At 39.7% G+C, this 19,411-nt stretch overlaps 1 protein-coding gene across 2 annotated transcripts; it reads right to left on the reverse strand.

The window, feature by feature from the left end:
* Positions 1-6,048: 6,048 nt before the first annotated feature.
* On the reverse strand, positions 6,049-18,510 carry pkd2 (polycystic kidney disease 2). 2 transcript variants are annotated; one of them, XM_063476131.1, is made up of 15 exons: positions 17,603-18,510; positions 17,054-17,167; positions 16,243-16,376; positions 15,214-15,464; positions 14,888-15,112; positions 13,904-14,132; positions 13,649-13,819; positions 13,346-13,527; positions 13,126-13,246; positions 12,920-13,018; positions 9,994-10,115; positions 9,763-9,880; positions 8,986-9,146; positions 7,705-7,852; positions 6,049-7,307 (listed from the first exon to the last, which is right to left on the reverse strand). In XM_063476131.1, the coding sequence occupies exons 1-15, from the start codon at positions 18,021-18,023 to the stop codon at positions 7,098-7,100; spliced, it is 2,706 nt and encodes a 901-aa protein (XP_063332201.1). In that variant the 5' UTR covers positions 18,024-18,510; the 3' UTR covers positions 6,049-7,097. The 2 variants fall into 2 exon arrangements, with proteins under 2 accessions (XP_063332201.1, XP_063332199.1); XM_063476129.1 differs by having other exon boundaries at positions 8,986-9,149.
* Between the last annotated feature and the right edge of the window lie 901 nt (positions 18,511-19,411).

Below are 19,411 nucleotides of genomic sequence, written 5' to 3' on the forward strand. Positions count from 1 at the left end.
TCCTACGAGACAGAGAAGCTCTTCTACCCCTGTATACGGGAGGAAACAGGACTGGACAACCGTGAATAGAGAGGTTAACAACAAACCTCCAAAACAACTGAATGTGAAACTGCAGAACAGATTTGCTCCACTATCAAAGGACCCTGGATCTATATCGGACAACCATCCATCTAAAAGTAGCGAAGTAAGGTCTGAAAATCTGTTGAAAAGTAAAAGGCCACAGGGAAAGCTAAAGGCTAGGCCTGAAACCCTGATTGTGGGTGACTCTGCCGTAAAGGATGTACAAAGGATGTGCGGTAAGAACACTAAAGTCCTATGCTTTCCTAAGGATATGGTCAACAACCTGAAGGAGAGAATTCTTCAGATTGCAGATGAATATCCAACTGTGACAAATATTGTTCTGCATACAGGGTCAAACGATGTGTCCAAACAACAGTCGGAGGTTCTGAAACGGGACTTTACTGGATTATTAAATACTGTAAACTCTCTGAATGCAGCTGTATTCATCAGTGGGCCTGTACCGCCCGTCAGAGGAGGAGACGAGAGATTCAGCAGATTGTTTGCACTGAATAAATGGCTTATATCAGCATGTACTGACCACTCAGTGCATTTTATCAACAACTTTAATATTTTTTGGGAACGCAGGCATCTGTTTAAAGCAAATGGATTTAATTTTAACAAGTCAGGGGTGAAACTGTTCACCTCCAACTTGTTTTATTCCATACGTCATCCATCTGTGCTTGGTGCCAAGGCTGAGATAAACGAGGAGTTATCTCATAAAGAGGAACAAACAGTACTCCAAGAACAAACAAAGCCCAGCAGAAACCTTGAGGAGGAGCTCCATCTGCCCCCACCCGGGAAGAGCCTCAGAAAGGAGAGACATCTGAGGCAAGAAGAGGGGTCCCTATTTGCCTCCACCTCTCTCAACAACACCAACGACCAGGACCAGGGACCACGACCTTCCCCAGTCCCCCAAACCCCTGACAGGCCATCACCCTCCTCCCCCTCCCTTTCTCCCTCCTCCCCACACCTGAAATTCACTGAGGAGATGATGGAGCGGGTCAATGCTGGGCTCAGATCTACCCCCCGGCCCAATCCCTTTTTGTCCCCCATTAACCCCCCACCAGAGCAGCCAAAGGTTCGCCATCGAGCCCCGCCCTCAACAGAGCAATCAAAGTTACACTGCGCAGCTTCGCCGCCCTTAGTTCCTCCTTACCACCTTCATGCTCTGTCTCCGCAGTCTGATGTGTGATGTGTGGAGGGTCCGGGCTGCGAGGATTATGACAGTGGTGACTTTTCCCAGGAGAAGCTGGGACCCTGTTTATTAGAAGGTTTCAAAATTTCTGTACTTTTAGGTGACAGAAGGAGACGTGTGGCCTGGTCAAAACACAAAGAGCTGCACTCTAAAAGATCTTTAAATGTAGTAAACATACCTTGTGTGCCACAGACTGCTCCCAAACACGAGGGGGCAAATAATACCTCTAAAACACTTAAGTTGGCTTTATTAAACGTTAGATCTTTAGCTGGGAAAACATTTTTAATTAATGATTTAATCACTGAGCACAGCCTTGATTTTATGTTTTTAACTGAAACTTGGTTGGACCAAAGTAACAGTGGAGCTGTTCTCATCGAGACGACCCCTCCTAACTACAGTTTTATCAGTGAGGCCAGGGTGAGCAGGAGAGGAGGAGGGGTTGCCGTCTTATTTAATGAATCATTTCAATGTAAGCAGCTATCTCCTGGAAGTTTTCAGTCTTTTGAATATGTGGCGTTACAGCTGAAGGCTCCATCCAAAGTTGTGTTTCTTAATGTTTACAGGCCTCCCAAATACTGCACAGACTTTTTTAATGACCTCAGTGAACTGCTGTCTGTGATCTGTGTTGATTTCGACTGTGTAATTATTGTTGGGGATTTTAACATCCATGTGGACAACCCTCAGGACAAAGGGACTAAAGACCTGAGTAACACTCTGGGCAACTTTGGGCTGACTCAGCATGTAACAGAGGCCACACATAATAGAGGACACACTCTTGACCTACTGATCTCCAAGGGCCTGAGCATTTCAAAGGTTACTGTGTCTGATGTGGGCCTGTCTGATCATTACTGTGTTTTCTTTGAAAGTAAAATCTCAGCCCACACAAATATATCAACAGCAGTGATCACAAAACGGTGTATAACTGAACACAGTAGTGAGATCTTTAACCAGGTCTTCCCATTAACACCTGACCTGTCCAGAGGTTCAGTCAATGAGCTCGTCACTAGCTTCAATGCTAAAATGTTAAATGTAATGGACACTATTGCTCCCATTAAGGTGAAGGTTATCTCTGGAAGGAAAAAGTCTCCATGGAGAAACTCCACACTGGTGAAAAATGAAAAAAGAGAGTGTAGGAAAGCTGAGCGCAGATGGAGAAAAACAAACCTCCAGGTTCATTATGACATCTATAAAGAGAAACTTCACAATTATAATTTACAACTGAGGAGTGCAAGGAGGTCCTACTTCTCTGACATCATCACCAAAAACAGTCATAATGCTCGGGTCTTATTTTCTACAGTTGACAGGCTAACAAACCCTCCTGTGTCAGTGGCAGCTGAACTTCATTCGACCATGGCCTGCAATGACTTTGCCAAATTCTTCACAGAAAAAATCCAAAAGATTAGACAAGCAATTGGTACATCAACAGCAGATCCAGGACATGTACTGTGTCCACCAAAAAACTGTTTAAACACCATCAAACAGTTTCACCCTATTAACAACAAAGACCTGGAGGACATCTTAGGTCAACTGAACTCCTCCTCTTGCTGTTTAGATGTCCTGCCAACAAGTTTTTTCAAAAAGGTCTCAAAGACTTTGGAGTCAGACCTGTTACAGATCATAAACTTTTCTTTAACGTCAGGTGTGTTTCCAGAATCACTAAAAACTGCTGTAATTAAACCTATACTGAAAAAGGACAATCTTGACAAGACACAAATGAATAACTACAGGCCGATCTCAAATCTCCCATTTTTAAGTAAGATCATTGAAAAAGCAGTTTCTCAACAGCTCAATTACTTCTTAACACAGAATAACTGCTATGATGCCTTCCAGTCAGGTTTTAGACAGAACCACAGCACTGAAACCGCTCTGACCAAAGTGTTTAATGACATATGTCTGAATACAGACAGTGGAAAAATGTCAGTCTTAGTTTTACTGGATCTCAGTGCAGCATTTGATACAGTTGACCACAACATATTACTCAAACGACTGGAGAACTGGGCAGGTCTCTCAGGAACTGTACTAAACTGGTTCAAAACATACTTAGAAAACAGGAAATACTTTGTATCAATAGGTAACTTCACATCTGAGCAGACAAGTATCACATGTGGAGTTCCCCAAGGTTCCATCTTGGGACCCCTTCTGTTTAACATCTACATGCTCCCACTGGCACAGATTATAAAGAACAACAAAATAAACTATCATAGCTACGCAGATGACACACAAATATATATCACAATGTCACCAGGAGACCGAGGCCCTGTACAGGCTCTTGGTAAATGCATTGAGGAAATTAATGACTGGTTGTGCCACAATTTTCTGCAGCTAAACAAAAACAAAACTGAAGTAATAGTCTTTGGAGCCAAAGAAAAACGATTACAGGTCACCAGAGAACTTCAATCTATACACCTAAAAACCACCAACCAGGCGAGAAATTTGGGTGTAGTGATGGATGCAGACCTAAACTTAGAAAAACACATTAAGACAATAACAAAATCGGCTTACTATCACCTCAAGAATATTTCAAGGATAAAAGATCTGATGTCTCAACAGGACCTGGAAAAACTAGTCCATGCATTCATCTTTAGCAGGCTTGATTACTGTAACAGCATCTTTACAGGTCTACCTAAAAAATCAATCAGACAACTACAGCTCATTCAGAACTCTGCTGCTCGAGTCCTCACTGAGACCAAAAAAGTGGACCACATCAGTCCAGCTCTGAGGTCTTTACACTGGCTGCCTGTCCGTCAGAGGATAGACTTTAAAGTTCTGATGCTGGTTTATAAAGCTCTGAATGGTTTAGGACCAAAATACATCAGTGACCTCCTGACCCAGTATGAACCTTCCAGATCCCTCAGGTCATCTGGATCCGGTTTTTTATCAGTTCCCAGAGTCAGAACCAAACACGGAGAAGCTGCATTCAGCTTTTATGCTCCATATATCTGGAACAAACTCCCAGAAAGCCTCAGATCAGCTGAAACACTCAGTTTATTTAAATCCAGGTTGAAGACTCACCTGTTCTCAGCTGCTTTTGAATAAAGCACCAAATCCACACTTTTAAGCTTAAATTTCAAAACTTACATTTTAACTACTGACTTTATCTACTGTTCTGATTTTATCTACTGTTCTGATTTTATCTACTGTTTTGATTTTTGATTTTAAATACTGTTTTGTTTGTTTGTTTGTTTGTTTGTTTGTTTGTTTGTTTGCTTGTCTTAATCAATTTTAAATCGTGCTTTTTATTTGTTTTTGTTTTTAATGTCTCTGTAAAGCACTTTGAATCACCTTGTTGTTGAATTGTGCTATATAAATAAACTTGCCTTGCCTTGCCTATTGAGCAGCAGGTCTCTCGGTGAAAATGCCTTCTTGATTGCAGAGGTCAGACATTCAACAATATCCAACTTGTTAAACTCAAAGTGTACAGAGCAGCATCTGTAAATACACGACAAACCTTGAAGCAGGTGGACTACAGCAGCAGAAGACCATATCACAGCCTACCTGTGTTGCTCACCCTGTCCCTTTTGGATCGCAGTGTACCCATCTTCTGATGGCTGCTTCAGGCAGGATAACACACCATATCACAAAACTCAAATCATCTCAAACTGGTTTCTTTAACGTGACAGTGAGTTCGCTGTGCTCAAATGACCTCTATAGTTAGCAGATCTGAATCCAATACACCATATTTGGGACGTGGTGGAATGGGAGATTGATGTGAGCTGACAAATATGCAGCAGCTGTGTGATGCTATCATGTCAGTATGGACCAAAGTCTGTGAGGAAAATTTCCAGCTCCTTGTTAAATCTCCCCAACAAAGAATTAAAGCAGCCCTGAAGGCAAAAGGGGTCCAAACCAGTACTAGCAACCTAATGGAGATGCCAGTGTGTGTACTTATTGTGCAGATATAAAAGTATACCAGTATACCAAGTAAGCAAGTATGGCTGTTTCTCAAAATATCAAAATCTAGTTGTTGGTTCCTTTGTTTACTGTTACATATGTTTAGTCTGGATAAAATCTTTGTGGGTATAAAACATTGTGAGTCCAAAACAAACTAGACAGTATATTTTCAAATTATAGGAGAAAATTGTGAATTTTCCAAAGTGAAAATGTGTAGAAATTAAAAAGTATACTGGTTTATATTTCAAAGATGTTTATGAATATTTACAGCATTTGCCAGTTTGTGACTTTTTCCCAATACCTTTGTAACCCAGTTGTTTTGATTAAAGTTTCCAAATTATACTTAATTAATTGTGCTATTAATTTTTCATAATATTATAATTAAAAGCTGATCATTTGTAAGTGTAGACATTAAAGCATTACATCAAGTGACTTTATCTGTTTTCCAAAGCAAAGCGCTGTAATACATTTATACTCTGTTAGTTTTTTCATACCATGTATAAAGATTTTCATGTAACTTTTGGTCTTGTGGTTTTTTATTATTATTAATGCATTAATTATTATTAATGCAGTTATAAACCTTAGTGTAGTTACCACACACCAAAACCATGATATAAATTCTCCTGAGATAAGAAACATATATTTTGCGCTCAGATTTTATACCAGATTAAATAGTTCTTGGGAAACTTGAAATTAGCATTCACAGAAAGGACTTTTGCGTAACTTTAAATCAGTGTATATGGAAAAATTTGAAGTACAAACCAAACTTTGGTTACTGAAAACCTTAAAATGTGTAAAATATCTTTTAATTTAACATCATTTGCAAATAAATGTCAATGTACTAAAACTGCTGCATCTAAACTTTCTCGTTCTTAGACAAATCCAAAATGACTTTTGGCCTACTTTTCAGTTTACTCCAATTTTATTTATATAGCACCAAATCACAACAACAGTTTCCTCAAAGCGCTTTAATTTGTATGGTAAAGACCTACAAATAATACAAGGAAAACCCAATAATCACATTACCGTCTACGAGCAAACACTTGGAGACAGTGGAAAGGAAAATCTCCCTTTTAACAGGAAGAAACCTCCAACAGAACCAGTCTCAGGGAAGTTTGTGGGTGCAGTTTATTTTCTGTTCAGATCAGTAGACAGTATGACTATTATTTGATTCTGCTTTGAAATAATGACTCATCTGTAATACTGTATATAATATGTGATTTCTCTCTCTTTTTATATATATGTTGTCTTGTAAAGTGAGATAAAACCAAGTGAAGTCCCCCTGATGTATTTTGATAACGCTTTATTTGGCACAACAGATTTTTTATTTTTTAAAAAAGGCACAGTAAAAATAATGCATGGGTTTCCCATGAACACTGGATGCACTCCAAATCGAAGTTTGTTTAAAGTTACAATATGTATCATAAAACGATAAGCTAATTCATTTGAAGGATGAGTAAATGTGACAGGAAGTGCCACGCTTGTACCTACTGCATATTAAAATGATGAAAAAAGTAATCAGCAACATTATTATTCATAGAAAGGGCTTTTGTGTAAATGCTAATAATTGTGCATACAGCGATCGAAAGCACGTAATATTAAAATCATGCACTGAATTCTGAATATACTTGCTCGCTGGTACATGCGTGTGTAATACTGTGGTGTAATGATTAAATCCTTTACTGTTCCTCAGCACCTTGTCTGTTTTGTTTCCCTTTCGTCATCTGTCAAAATAATACGTGAAATTGAGTAAAGACCCTTTGCATGTGACAGCCTCTCTCTTTCAGTGCATTTGTGTATACCAGGTGAGGTGCATTTGACTTCCTCTCTAATATGTCGAGTAAGTTAAACACCTTCCATGAGCTTTAGTACCTTCTGCTGCAAAAAAAAGACCCACATATTAAGTTAGGATCCAATAAAGTTTCTTTGCAGAGTTGAGCATGCCAAGTCTTCACACATGGCCGCTCCCATTCACGCCTGTGTCGAGGCCGTCGGTGGACAAGGACGAGGAAGGGCGAGGCCGCGGGCCAACAGGAGTGGCCGGCTGTGGGTGGCTGACCTGTGAGACCATATCATCGGACTCCCAGCGCTCCAGTTCCTCCCTGACGAGCCTCTCCATCTGCTCCCTGTGTGTGTCTGTGTCCCGCCCCAGATGTTCATCCTGACAAACGGAAACAGATTAAATGTCAAACGATATTAACGTCAGCTCAACCCACACGTATTCATCTCATGTGTTTATCCAGTTAACTTACAATAACTCATTCTGAGCTTCTTCCTGAATGTAAGGCAAGTATAAAAAAAAAAAAAAGACTCTTGCTTAAATCCTAAATGTTCGATAGTGCTCACCACAGTGTTCATCACTGTTCAAGGGAGTGACTGTCTCTGAGAGTGATGAACCAAACAATAAAAAATACCTAAAACCCCCAAAAGCTAGAATACAGTTTTAAAACTCAACTGAGGGGAGCTGCAGGGTGCAATTCAGCCATAATTCAACACTACAAATGACACATTCAGTCATGTGATAACATTATTAACATAATAACATATTAACACCTCACCTCCATGACTCCATCCAGCAGCCTGCTCACCACGTCTCTTCTTTTAAGATTAGCTCTCTCCATAACTTCCAGCTTCACAATCACTGAATCGATCTTCGACACTATGCTGCCGATAGAGTGCTCCATCCTGTCCACGCGTCTCACCAGCCTGCAAAACAAAGAATGATTTTCCCTCTTGTTGTTAAATGTCATATAGCGCTGCAGCTGCTATCACTCAGAACAGCATGTCCAGTGCTGCATATACACCGATCAGGCATTTCTTTATCATGGCCCCTGTTAGTAGATGGGATATATTAGGGAGGAAGTAAACATTTTGTCCTCAGAGTTGACGTGTTAGAAGCACAAAAAATGGGCAAGCATAAAGATATGAGTGAGTCTGACAAGGGACAAGCTGGACGATTGGGTCAGAGCGTCAACAAAACTGCAGCTCTTGTGATGTGTTCCTGGTCTGCAGTGGTCAGTAACTATCAAAAGTGGTCCAATGTGAACCAGTGACAGGATGATAGATGGTAAGGCCAAAATGATGCATGTGGGGAGTGAAGGCTGGCCCGATGCATGTGGTGTGATCTGATCCAGCAGATGAGCTACTATAGCTCAAATTACTGAAAAAGTTAATTCCTCAGATCTCAGTCCAATCAAGCATTTGTGGGATGTGCTAGACAAAGTACTCCGATTAATGGAGGCTGCACCTCGTGACTAACAGAACATAAAGAATCAGCAGATACCACACCACACCTTTAGGGGTCTATTGGAGTCCATGTCTCAATAGGTAGAGTTGTAGTTCACTGACAGACACAGCTACTGTTACAAAGAAATATTTAACTTACTATAATAAATACTGACAGTTAACAAATCTGTAATAAATCTGGACTCTGGTTTAAAATCCTTAGATCTAAACTTGAACTTGCAGCTTTTTGTTGTTGTCTTTTTTAGTTTCTGGAATTGACAATAAACTTTGTCTTTAGTCTGTCCAACAGTCTCAGGAAATCTGTCATGACTATGTGTTCATTAATATTTAAAAAATATATTTAAAAAATAATTATTTGTTCCTGACAAAATGTTTTCATGCAGCGCAAGTTTAACCTGTACTTCAGGATGTTCCAGTGTTTCACAATCACCAAAAACTGTCATCAATTAGACTTCATTCCATCCTTACATCCAGTTATCACCATGCTCCTTTCTCTACTGACTGAGTCTGCCCAGCAGTTTATTTATTATTATTATCTCTTTAAATATAATTTACTGATCAATCTAAGGAAGGAAAAAAAAAAAACTTCATACACTTGAAACTCCTCATATGAGACACCCCCAGAGCTGCTGCCACGACGTCGAGAGCTGTGACCACTGTCCTCATCGTCGTCCTCCTCTGAGTCATCCTGGGTGCGAGGGAAGCTCCGCCCACTGCTGGGTCGAGTCAGCGAACTGCGTTCCAGATCCAAGTCCTCCTAGCGTATGAGCAGAGACACACTGAACATCTGCTGTTGTGGCTGCACTGTTGCACTTATGTGCAGATTGTCTGATCAGTTACTGAAATAACACTCTTTTCTTGTTTTACCAAATTGTCAATAGAAAATTGTAGTCAGTATAATCTTTTAATAATATAAGTTTGCATATGATAGAATACTGCATGATGACCTCTTTATAACTCAGACTGTTTTTGATTCACTGTGACCCGTTATCATGCAGGGAAGGAGCAGTACCTGCTAGATAAGAGCTTAATGAGCAGTTTCACTTTGTACCAGGTAGAGGAGCCTCTCCTGGCACACGCACACACACACACACACACACACACATATCCGCACATGCTCACGCATCAACATTCCACTGAACAAACGTATTCACTGTTGTATTGCTTTGTATATAAATAAAGACCAGAGCGGTTACAGAGCGCGGATCGCAGGGCCCCCACTCTGGTGTGGGCGTTCTGTGATCGCCCTTGCAAGTGAAAACCACAGCATCTGTGTCTGTTTCTACCTTTAGACTCTTAGATGAAGAAGTGTCTTTAGAATAAATCTCTTGACACAAATGGTAAAAATAAAAGCTTGTGGCTTCACTCACTCTCTCTTTCTCCAGGTCATCTCTCATTTGCTGGTGTTCATGCTCTGTCAGCTCCTGATCACCATCCTGATCGTATTTGGCAAAGATGGCCTGAATCTCTGCATCTGTGTGACCCTTTCTGATCAAATTAAGAGACAGTGCACACTGAAGACAGGCTGCATGAGTGTTATAGTCAACACACTGAGCACAACAACTCTGAGGGATTTTAGCAGAATTGGAGAGTTTCCTCACCCTTTTAGATCCTGACGGAGTTCATCAAAGTTCAGTTTCCCCCCAGCTTGACGCAAACCGTCTGAGATGTCATCTACCGCTGTCTTCTTTAGTCTCAGCTTCATCAAAGCTTTGTTACAACTCTGAGGGAAGGAAACCAGAGAAATATTTCAAATTACATTTACAGTAATATAAATGAGTCTCTTCCATAATATACTGACAGCGACAGAGGTGGGAAGAAACAAAGTGCAAATACTTCGTTACTGTACTTAAGTAGAATTTTCAGGTACCTGTACTTTACTTGAGTAGGTCTTTTTTCTGACAACTTTTTACTTTTACTCCCTACATTTTGAAACAAACACAGCGTGTTGCTAGATGCACTGACTAGAGCTGGGCGATATGACCCAAAATTCATATCTCAATATTTTTTAGCTGGATGGCGATATAAGATATATATCTCGATATATTTTTTTAAAGCCATAAAGTAAGAACAAAAAGAGAGTTCTTAGTCAAAGCTGTGTCCCAGGTGTCACACAGGCACTCTTATTAACTAACATACAGCATAGATGTACATGAAAAAAACTACTCAAAAATAAATTATGAGCATTTATTAAATAATGATGCTCTATAAATAAAAGAAAACTATGTTGTTTTGTGCATAACAAAGAGCTCACAATTGTGCAGTCAAAATGTAAACTAAAAGACGCTGAGCATAATAACAGACAGATTTCACAGCTGCTCTGTTCCCAACATCTACTGTGTGACTGACAGCCTTGAGTTTGAAATCCGCTTCGTAACCATGTCTCTGAACAGGTGCCATTTATGGTCCTTATACACACACAGTACGGTAATATTCACAGTACGTATTACTCCGCGAGGCTCCTCGGTAGCCGTAATGCTCCGACAATCCGTCAAGCGGTGCAGCTCCGTAGCTTACCAAAGTCGAACTAAAACATTTTTTGACAGGTTGCTGAGCGCTGTGTATCACATAAAATCGGTTCGCGGTCATCAAGCACAACCAGAATTCATACAAAAGGCGCGCAGTCAACTTTTGAGAAAATGAAAGGATTTCAGGCCGTGCAGTTAGGCGTTAGCGTGGCTAGCTCGTTAACACGTTGACGCCGTCCAGCCCCACGCACGGAGCGATGCGCAGTAACTTGTTAACGGAGATTTGCCGTGTCCATCTTGTCGCTGCCTGCAGGTGAAGCGATGGGAGAGGAGGGGGAGTTGTGTTCAGTGAAGGAGAGGTGAGGTCGAGTAACGTTGCGTAAAGACAAAAGTGGACGAAAGAGAGGCAAATTTGCGGCTCCGCAACTATAATTATAACGTAACATAGACTATATCGATATAAAGGATATTGTCACATCTTATATCTCGTATAAAAATATATCGATATTTTTTTTTAAAAACTCGATATATCGCCCAGCACTAGCACTGACCACTTTTAATTTCGTTGTACCTGTGACAATGACAATAAAGTTATTCTGATTCTGATTAAAGGTCCAGCAAGGAGAGAAAAGAAAGAGCTAACTTCACTCAAAGGTGGAGAAAGATAAGAAAGACAGGAGAGGAAGAAGAGGTTAGATTTAAATGTAAGGACTGCTCAGTGGGATATCATAAACTGGAACTTTAAAGCTTACATGTAAGTCCTCTTGTTTTAAAATCAAATATTGGGTCTGTCCATGTGACATTATGTGTTTTCACATTGTTATACAAGCTGCAAAAAACAGAGGGAGACTAAATGTGTTGTTTAAAGATTGAATGAAAAGACTCTGCAGTTTAGTGCAGGATAAACAGGTTACTTTGCTGTACTGTGGTGAATTTAAAGGTTCTCCCACCCGCTGAATCCCATTTTAGCCTCTTCCCTACTAATTTTCTAGTTTAGAGGCAAAGTCACTCTCTACAATGGAGGAAACAGAAAATAGTGCTATTTTTTATACTCTGAGTACCTTTATTAGAAATACAATGTAGAATGAAATAAAGTTTGTATTTCTATGTACTAATGTTATTTTATAATTACATTAGTATAATACAAGGTTCAGTTAGCTTAGCACAAAAATAGCTGGTAGAAAGGTCCTTCAAAGAGCTACTTTTTACTTTCTTACTTTGAGTACATTTTAGAGCCTGTACTTTTTTTACTTTTACTTGAATAAAGAAGTTGACTCAATGCTTCAACTTTTACTGGAATATTTTTTAATACTCTTTAGTTATACTTAAGTACAGAATGTCTGTACTTCTGCCACCTCTGGACAGCGATAGAAACACATAACTGCAATCCTACCACTTCTTCTCAGCAAGGAAAGCCTGAAAAACCTCACAAAAAGCAGAAAATACTGCCCACCCAACACTCCACACATGGTTCAGATAGATTCAAGAGAAAAGCATCAGTCTTTTTGTTAAAACTACAAAGCAGAGTTTTTACACTTGAATGCACCACAGCAAGACCTGATGTCTGCCCATTTTCCGCATAACATCATCATTATGAAACTTAATTTCTTGTGACTGGCTGCTCTTTGCATTTCTTTGAAGACAGAAGTGGTGCTTTAAAGCCCCGCCCCCATCTCAGGCACATCCAAATTCACAGCTCTGATGTCTGGAGTTTTTACTTCCCACTAACTGATGAAACGAAAGTCATGGTTCTCCCTATTTATTTAGATACAAGCTTCGACATAACAGCCCAGATTCGTTCCAAGGTGCCTGCTCAGGTGAGAGGACATGGCCTAACTGATCTTTAATATGAGCATCAAACAACATCACAGTAAATATACAACAGACCACAATGTTTATCATAATACTTCCCCTGTTAAGATTCAGTCACACCCAGGAAATCACACTTTCAGGTGTACATGCTTATACTTATTATTATTATTATTGTTATTATCAAAGCCAAAACCAATTTAAAAGAAATCTGCCTTAATAACAATAAAATAGAAATGTTGTTCAATACCTTCTTAATAAGGTCTGTCATTTCCATCTCAGACCTCTGTTGGGACATGTCAGCCTTCACCTCAGAGTATGTGTCATTGATAATAGCCAAGAACATGTTCTATGTAAAAAATAAAGAGAGAAAATATTGTAGGATAACTGAGCGTTAATTTTAAAACCCAGAACAAAGGTTACTTATTTAACAAATCACGTGGATTCTCTACTTACCATGAGAATAAAGAAAATGAAGAAGACAAAGGTTGTAAAGTATATAGGTCCAACAACTGGATGAGCTTCCTCAATTTCTGAGAAGTTAAAGTCTCCCAAAATGATACGAAACTGGGTAAATCTATGCGAACAAACAAATAAAACATTGTAAACAACAATAGGAAACAACACTGGTTTGAGGCGTTCCTACATTCATTAGCTAAATTTTCAAGGCTCTTACATGCTGGCTTGGAAAGTGCTGAAATCGTTGACTTGAGTTCCAAACACCAAGTAGGCCAGCTGAGCGTAAGCCAAGAAAATGATGAAGAACATGATGGCAAAACCCACGAGGTCCTTGGCACAGCGAGACATGGTGCTGGACAGCTGACTCATGGTCTTATTGAAGTTGATGAACTTAAAAAGCTGAGCGGAAGTGAGACAGTGTTCGCATTAGTCGACTCTGCTGCATTGGTAAATTCCACTAAGTGTTCCTTGAAGGTCTCCTGGATGAATTATGAATTAAAGGAAGAAGATTTTTTTTTACCTTGACCCAGGAAAAGAAGACAATAACCGCAGCCATGTTGTTAAACTGAACCTGCAGGTTGGCTAAAGGCTCAAAGCTGGGGTGAGCAGTGTGGTTCTCCAACAGGCCTCTGAGCAGGTTTCCAACCATGGCTGTTCTTGTTATGTTCATAATAATAGCAACAACGCTCAACTGAAAGAAACAAACAAGTGAAAGTCTGTGAATATCAAATCAAATCAAATTTGTAATCATCCTAAAATTAACCTTGATACCCACTGTGACAATAAGAACATCGAGACAGTTCCACAGGCTCTTGAAGTAATGTAGGCGGTGGATGCGGATCTCCAACACTTCCTCCACCACATAATAGAGAATGAATAGGCAGAAAGCCACTTCACACATCCCCACAAAATAGTCCCAGCTGGACACGTATCGTATCAGACGCACCGTCTGGAACTGCCAAGAGGTCACTACGCCACCAGTAGCAGGGAACTCTGCCAGCAACCTGACAAATGCACGACATTCAGTCAGCTATTGCAACGGTAGCTGGCGTTGTTATGTTGTGGAAACAAATCAAACTAAAGTGTGTAAATCAAGAATCTGGCTGATGATAAGTCAGGAAGGAGCATGATTAGGCTTTCTAATCCTCACTAACAATGGAAGGAAAAGTAGATTTAAGTTGTTGAATATTTTCCTCAGCAACTTCCTTCTTGCATATATGTGTATACATCCATACTAGTCACCTCCATTGAGGTTCAGCAAAGTAATGTGGATAGGCACCGGGTGATAACCATATGCTACCACACACATTTTAGTAAACAGAATACTAAAAGCTTTTTACTTTTTGTTAAATTCAGTTTAAATTCAAGAATCGAATCCAAAAACAGGCAATTTGACCTAAGGGCATTTTTCACCATTTTCTGCTTATAAAGACCTTAAAACTAATAATCCAGTCATACAAGAGGAAAATCTAAAAAATTATATATTGAAAAGAGGGGTCTATAGTAAATTTATTCTGTGCTGCAATTAAAACTGCTAATTTATTTTAGATTGACTTTATTTTATTTTCAAATTGTGAATTTTCAGTAGCAAACTCAGAAAACATTAAAATTAGGCATTTTCTTGAAGATATTTGTACCTACGTTTAACTATAATAATGATTTCAAAGTATGTTATCTGTAGTTTTGTTATTATAGTTTCAGCTCAATAAATCTGTTACAACCCAACATTATAATTTATGACAAGGCTATTGATTCTTACCTGGCGATGCAGAAAAGATTTATGTTGCCGTTGTAGACAGAGAAGTCAAGGAAGACTGCCCTAGTGCCTCTGTCCAGCCACAAGTGATCTTTCAGAACCTGCAGCTGGATGGCTGACTCCTCTTTGGTACGAGACAAGTCTTGGTAATATCCTCCACCTCCATATTTAGACACCTGACCTGAGTAACTGCTGCTATTCATCTCGCTTTCTGGGGTGTACAACCACCTGACAGAGGCCGAGAGAGAAACATACAGGATGTAGATAGTAATATATCTGCATCCCATATGATACATATTTATGTAACCGATTTAAACTCATGAACTTACGCGGTTCCATTCTTGGGACCAAAGGGGGCAGTATCCTCATTGGTCAGGGTGTATAGGTTGTAGCAGTCCTGGACCTCATCCCTCAGATCTTCATGGACAGAGCAGGTCTCATTGTGGACCTTGACCTGTCGGAGGCGCGGCACCCCAAGAAGGAGGTTCTCGTAGTAGATAAGACTCTGATTCTCTGGCAGGCTCTTATTATTGTACCACACCTCCCAGTACATGCCATTGAGGAAAGGTCCCTCTGTGAACTGAGAGTATAGGGCAGACAAAGGCATGAAGAAAGATCTTTAATTCCTGTAATCAAAAGTGTGGTTTATTACTAAGTTTGCACTGACTGAACTGATGGACACCGACTTCACAAGACTAAAACTGCCATGCACTTTTAAAATAAAGAAATAGTTCACAGATGAGATCAACACCACACTCACATGTATTTGATAAATATGAACCGAAAGCTAAAAGTTTCTTAGCTTAACACAAACTAAAGGTCAAGGTCAAACTTATTTATATAGAGCATTTCCAACAGCTCATGCTGCATAAAGTACTTTACAAACTAAAAAGCAACTAAACAAGGAAAGTGCGCGACAATGATGCAATAAAAACAACAACAACAACAACGGATAAAAACAACAATGATGACTGAAGCTGTTAAACAAGTAATATATTTCTGTAACGCACAAATACAACCCCTGGGATAGGACCAAGTCCAGTATGTGTCCTTTTTCATGAGTGGGGACAGTGACCCACTGTGTCAGGTTAAAAGAGTCTATAACATTTAGAAAGTCCTTAACCAGGGATTTAGCATCACAGCAGGCATGAATATTAAAATCACCACTATCACCAAATCACCAAAATCAGAAACTTCAAATGCACCTGGTCAGTAGGGAGCAAATAAGCATTAGTTGAAAAAGTTGACTTTAAAGTACTCCTTTAAACATGACCTTCCTTTCTTGAGAAGTTATAAAATGATAACAAAACTGCAGAAAAGTAAAAGACATCGACGACAGGATGAATGTTACACTTTACCTTCCAGAAATCCTCCATGGTTGACAGGCTCCTAAAAGTAGAGGGGTCCCCGGCAGACAGCGGCGTGTCCAGGAAAAGCTGAGACATGACTTTGGTGTAATGGTACATATTTACACTCACCATCCCATAGGTCACTGCAGAACAAATCAAGATATGACAGGAAAGAGAAGGAAATTTCTATTAGCGCCAGCAGCAATGACACAGTTTACATCCACTGTGACTGTGTAAGGACCCTATGAACATTTAAATTCAAAATTAGGCTGAATCTACTTTTAATTTCGTAATGCATTATTATTCTCTGCAGTTTTCAGTAGTTCCGGAAAATGCTTTTAACAGTCGGGCTCAGGCTGGCAAAATAAGCCTTAATGGTGTCTGCCAGGAAATCATTTCCTGATCCACCCTAAACCACACTTTGGCATTTTTCATTGCAGCAAGAAGAGAGAAGGGAAAACTTTACCATGAGTTCTTTTTTTATTTTAACTTTCTTCCCAAACATGCCACTTCTTTTTGCCATTTGAAATTTGTGCTGTTTTTTGAATTTATGCCCGTTGACAAATGCTGGAATTTAGATTTTCTGCCAGACTCATTAAGCTGTGAGTATGGAAAGTAAATTTTCAGCTACAGGACAGATGCCACATTTTAAACGGCTCTCCACGAGTCACTCTCAGTTCAGTCCACAACTGTTATCTGGAGCTTAATTTATGCTATCTATCAGGGGGATCTCCTAAGTATTTCTCAATAATGAACCAAGTAATAAGTCACTTCTGATGAACTACTCCTAAAGGACAACAAGACTTGCATGTTTACTTACAGATACAGATGGTGATCAGGAATGCGATATATGTGAGCATCTCCCTCAGTACATTCCTGAGGTATCTTTCTCGACTGCTGTCACTCTCCTCCATCAGCTCTGTGCCCCACAGAACTACAAAGGAAACAGTTAACTATTAACGTGCAACATTTACACAGAGAGACTAAATGGCCAACTATCTCAGTTAAGTTTAGAAGAGTGACAACACTTGAGGCTTCCCTCTTTGCATAAATCCTTATATACATGAGATAAATAAAGGCTATGACACATCACGACAATATCAGTGCAATTATTAAACTCAGGTTTACTGATAACAATAGAGAAGAAAGCGGTGGTCATACAGAATTCAAACATATATGTGATTCCTTACTTTAATGGACGAAAATAAAGTATTGTGTTTTATTATGCGTGCATCGTCTTTATTAACAGTTACAAAGTAAAAACACAAATAACACTTAGTAAAAAAAAACAGCATGACTGTTAGTGAACTGTACAAAGTTGTAGTTTTTGGCGTTATTCTTTACAATAAGAATAAAAACCGTCACCTACTTCTGATTTTCTGGAGTATCTGCTTCAGACAGCTGGGGTGCCCATGCCTGTCTTGCTGCTCCAAAGTCGGGGTTGGATAGAGTCCTCCTCGGGGGATGTTGGTGCTGCTGCCCCCACGGTTGTAGCTACCCAGGCCGCTGCTGCTGCAGCTGCTGCCGGAGGCCGTGGACGCCGACCTTCTCCCGGGACTCGCTTGAGGCCAGTCTGCTTCCATGATCTCGTCCTCTGGTTCAAAACCCGGGTTATCCCGGCTCCACGCCTGTCGCGACGGTGGGGACGGGGTGCCTACGACTCCACCGAGACCCAGGTCTTGATGCTGGATGTTCTCCATCTCTATCCCTTCACTTGAGTCGAGTTTGTGCGCCGACCTACCAGCCTGGCTCTGAGGCAGCTGCTGGGGTCTGACTCGAGATGAACTCATGGTCCAGCTATTATTATTATTTATTTATGTATTTTATTATTATAATATGGTGCGGGCATGCGAAAAAGCTAAATGTTACCCATAAACAACAGCGACTGAAGCTTTCAGAGGTGACAAACTAAACTGTTAAACGCCTTAAAAAACAACCAAACAAATACAGCAGAAAATTAGTCAAATGGCCAATTAAATGAGATCAGTACACAAAACCTTGACGTGTGCGTAAAGGTCACGGTAAAGAGATCTCAGTAACGATGTCCTGCTCCTCATAGCTAATGCAGTAGTTTCCACCCTCAACAAACCGTTAGAAACTTCCCGAAAAGTCCCGTGAAAAAACGACGTCCGTTTCAAAGTGATGCCTTTAAAGTGGTTAAAGTTGTTAGATAAACAGGTATTTAGACTGAACTGTCCGCCGCATTAAAATGCCGTGTTTACGTGAAAAAAAGAAGATAGTTTTCTCATCCCGGGACAGCCATCTTGTTCTTGTTACTCTTCCCCAAAAAACTCCTTGGGTTGGACTCGGGTTACAGTAGAAGTCATGGCGTCGCAGTAAAGGATGGAAAATACCACAAGGGAAACTTTTTTTTTTTTTTAATGAAATTGATATAATTTTTTTAACCCCAATGTCTTAATAAAACTTAACAAGATTTCACAGTTTGGGTTTACAGTGTGTAAAAGCTATTAGGTGTAGGGTTGTATTTAATTAGTACAACCCAGAATTCAAAATTTGAAAAAAGTTGTAATTTTATTTGAAAACCTTTTTTTTTTTTTTTAGCTTTCTTTTAACGACCAGTAAGCTTTGCACTTACTGAAAATGTAATACAGGTTTTATTTATAAAGTTACACAAGCGCTGCGTGTTTGGGTCTGTGGTTGCTATGGCAACAAGGCACCGGGCTAAGAGGTTACTAAGCTGACCCTTTTGTAATAATGTGCTTTCACACTGGGCTTCTGTAGTTATACATGGGTGTAACAACAACTCTAAAATGTCAAGCACATATTTATTTAAAAACAAACTCCACAAACAAACATGGTTTCAGTAATTTTGTTTAGTTAGGTAATGATGTTAACCTACGGTCTGCTCTCCATTTTGTTAGTTACTATATAATTTAATTTGTATTATATGTTTTCACGTGTCCAAAAATTATGCAAAAAAAATACACTTATGTTAAATGCTCTGTTATTCTTCTTTCTTTTTGCACATTTCATATTTCAATTAAAAGTTTAAACTTGTTTAAGAGAGCCACTTATTTGAGCTACCCTACTAAGTCCTGATGTGCTCAACAGAGGACATTCTGGCCTTTCCTATGATATCTCATGTGTTGGGTGGCCTATTTGAGCTCCAAAGAGGAGGAAATCACAGAAATAACTGAAAGATGTTGAGGGTTTTTTT

Source organism: Pelmatolapia mariae, linkage group LG6, assembly GCF_036321145.2.
Source record: "Pelmatolapia mariae isolate MD_Pm_ZW linkage group LG6, Pm_UMD_F_2, whole genome shotgun sequence".
NCBI lineage: Eukaryota > Metazoa > Chordata > Actinopteri > Cichliformes > Cichlidae > Pelmatolapia > Pelmatolapia mariae.

Bases quoted from the DNA above. Each gene is read 5' to 3' on its own strand.
- pkd2 (XM_063476129.1), bottom strand. From the start codon at position 18,023: ATGAGTTCATCTCGAGTCAGACCCCAGCAGCTGCCTCAGAGCCAGGCT. The intron at 9,881-9,993 runs GTGAGGAAACTC...TAATTTGATCAG, and splicing joins CTCCGTCAGGATCTAAAAGG to AAAGGGTCACACAGATGCAG. The intron at 7,308-7,704 runs GTGAGGTGTTAA...TCCGTTTGTCAG, and splicing joins TGCTGGATGGAGTCATGGAG to GATGAACATCTGGGGCGGGA.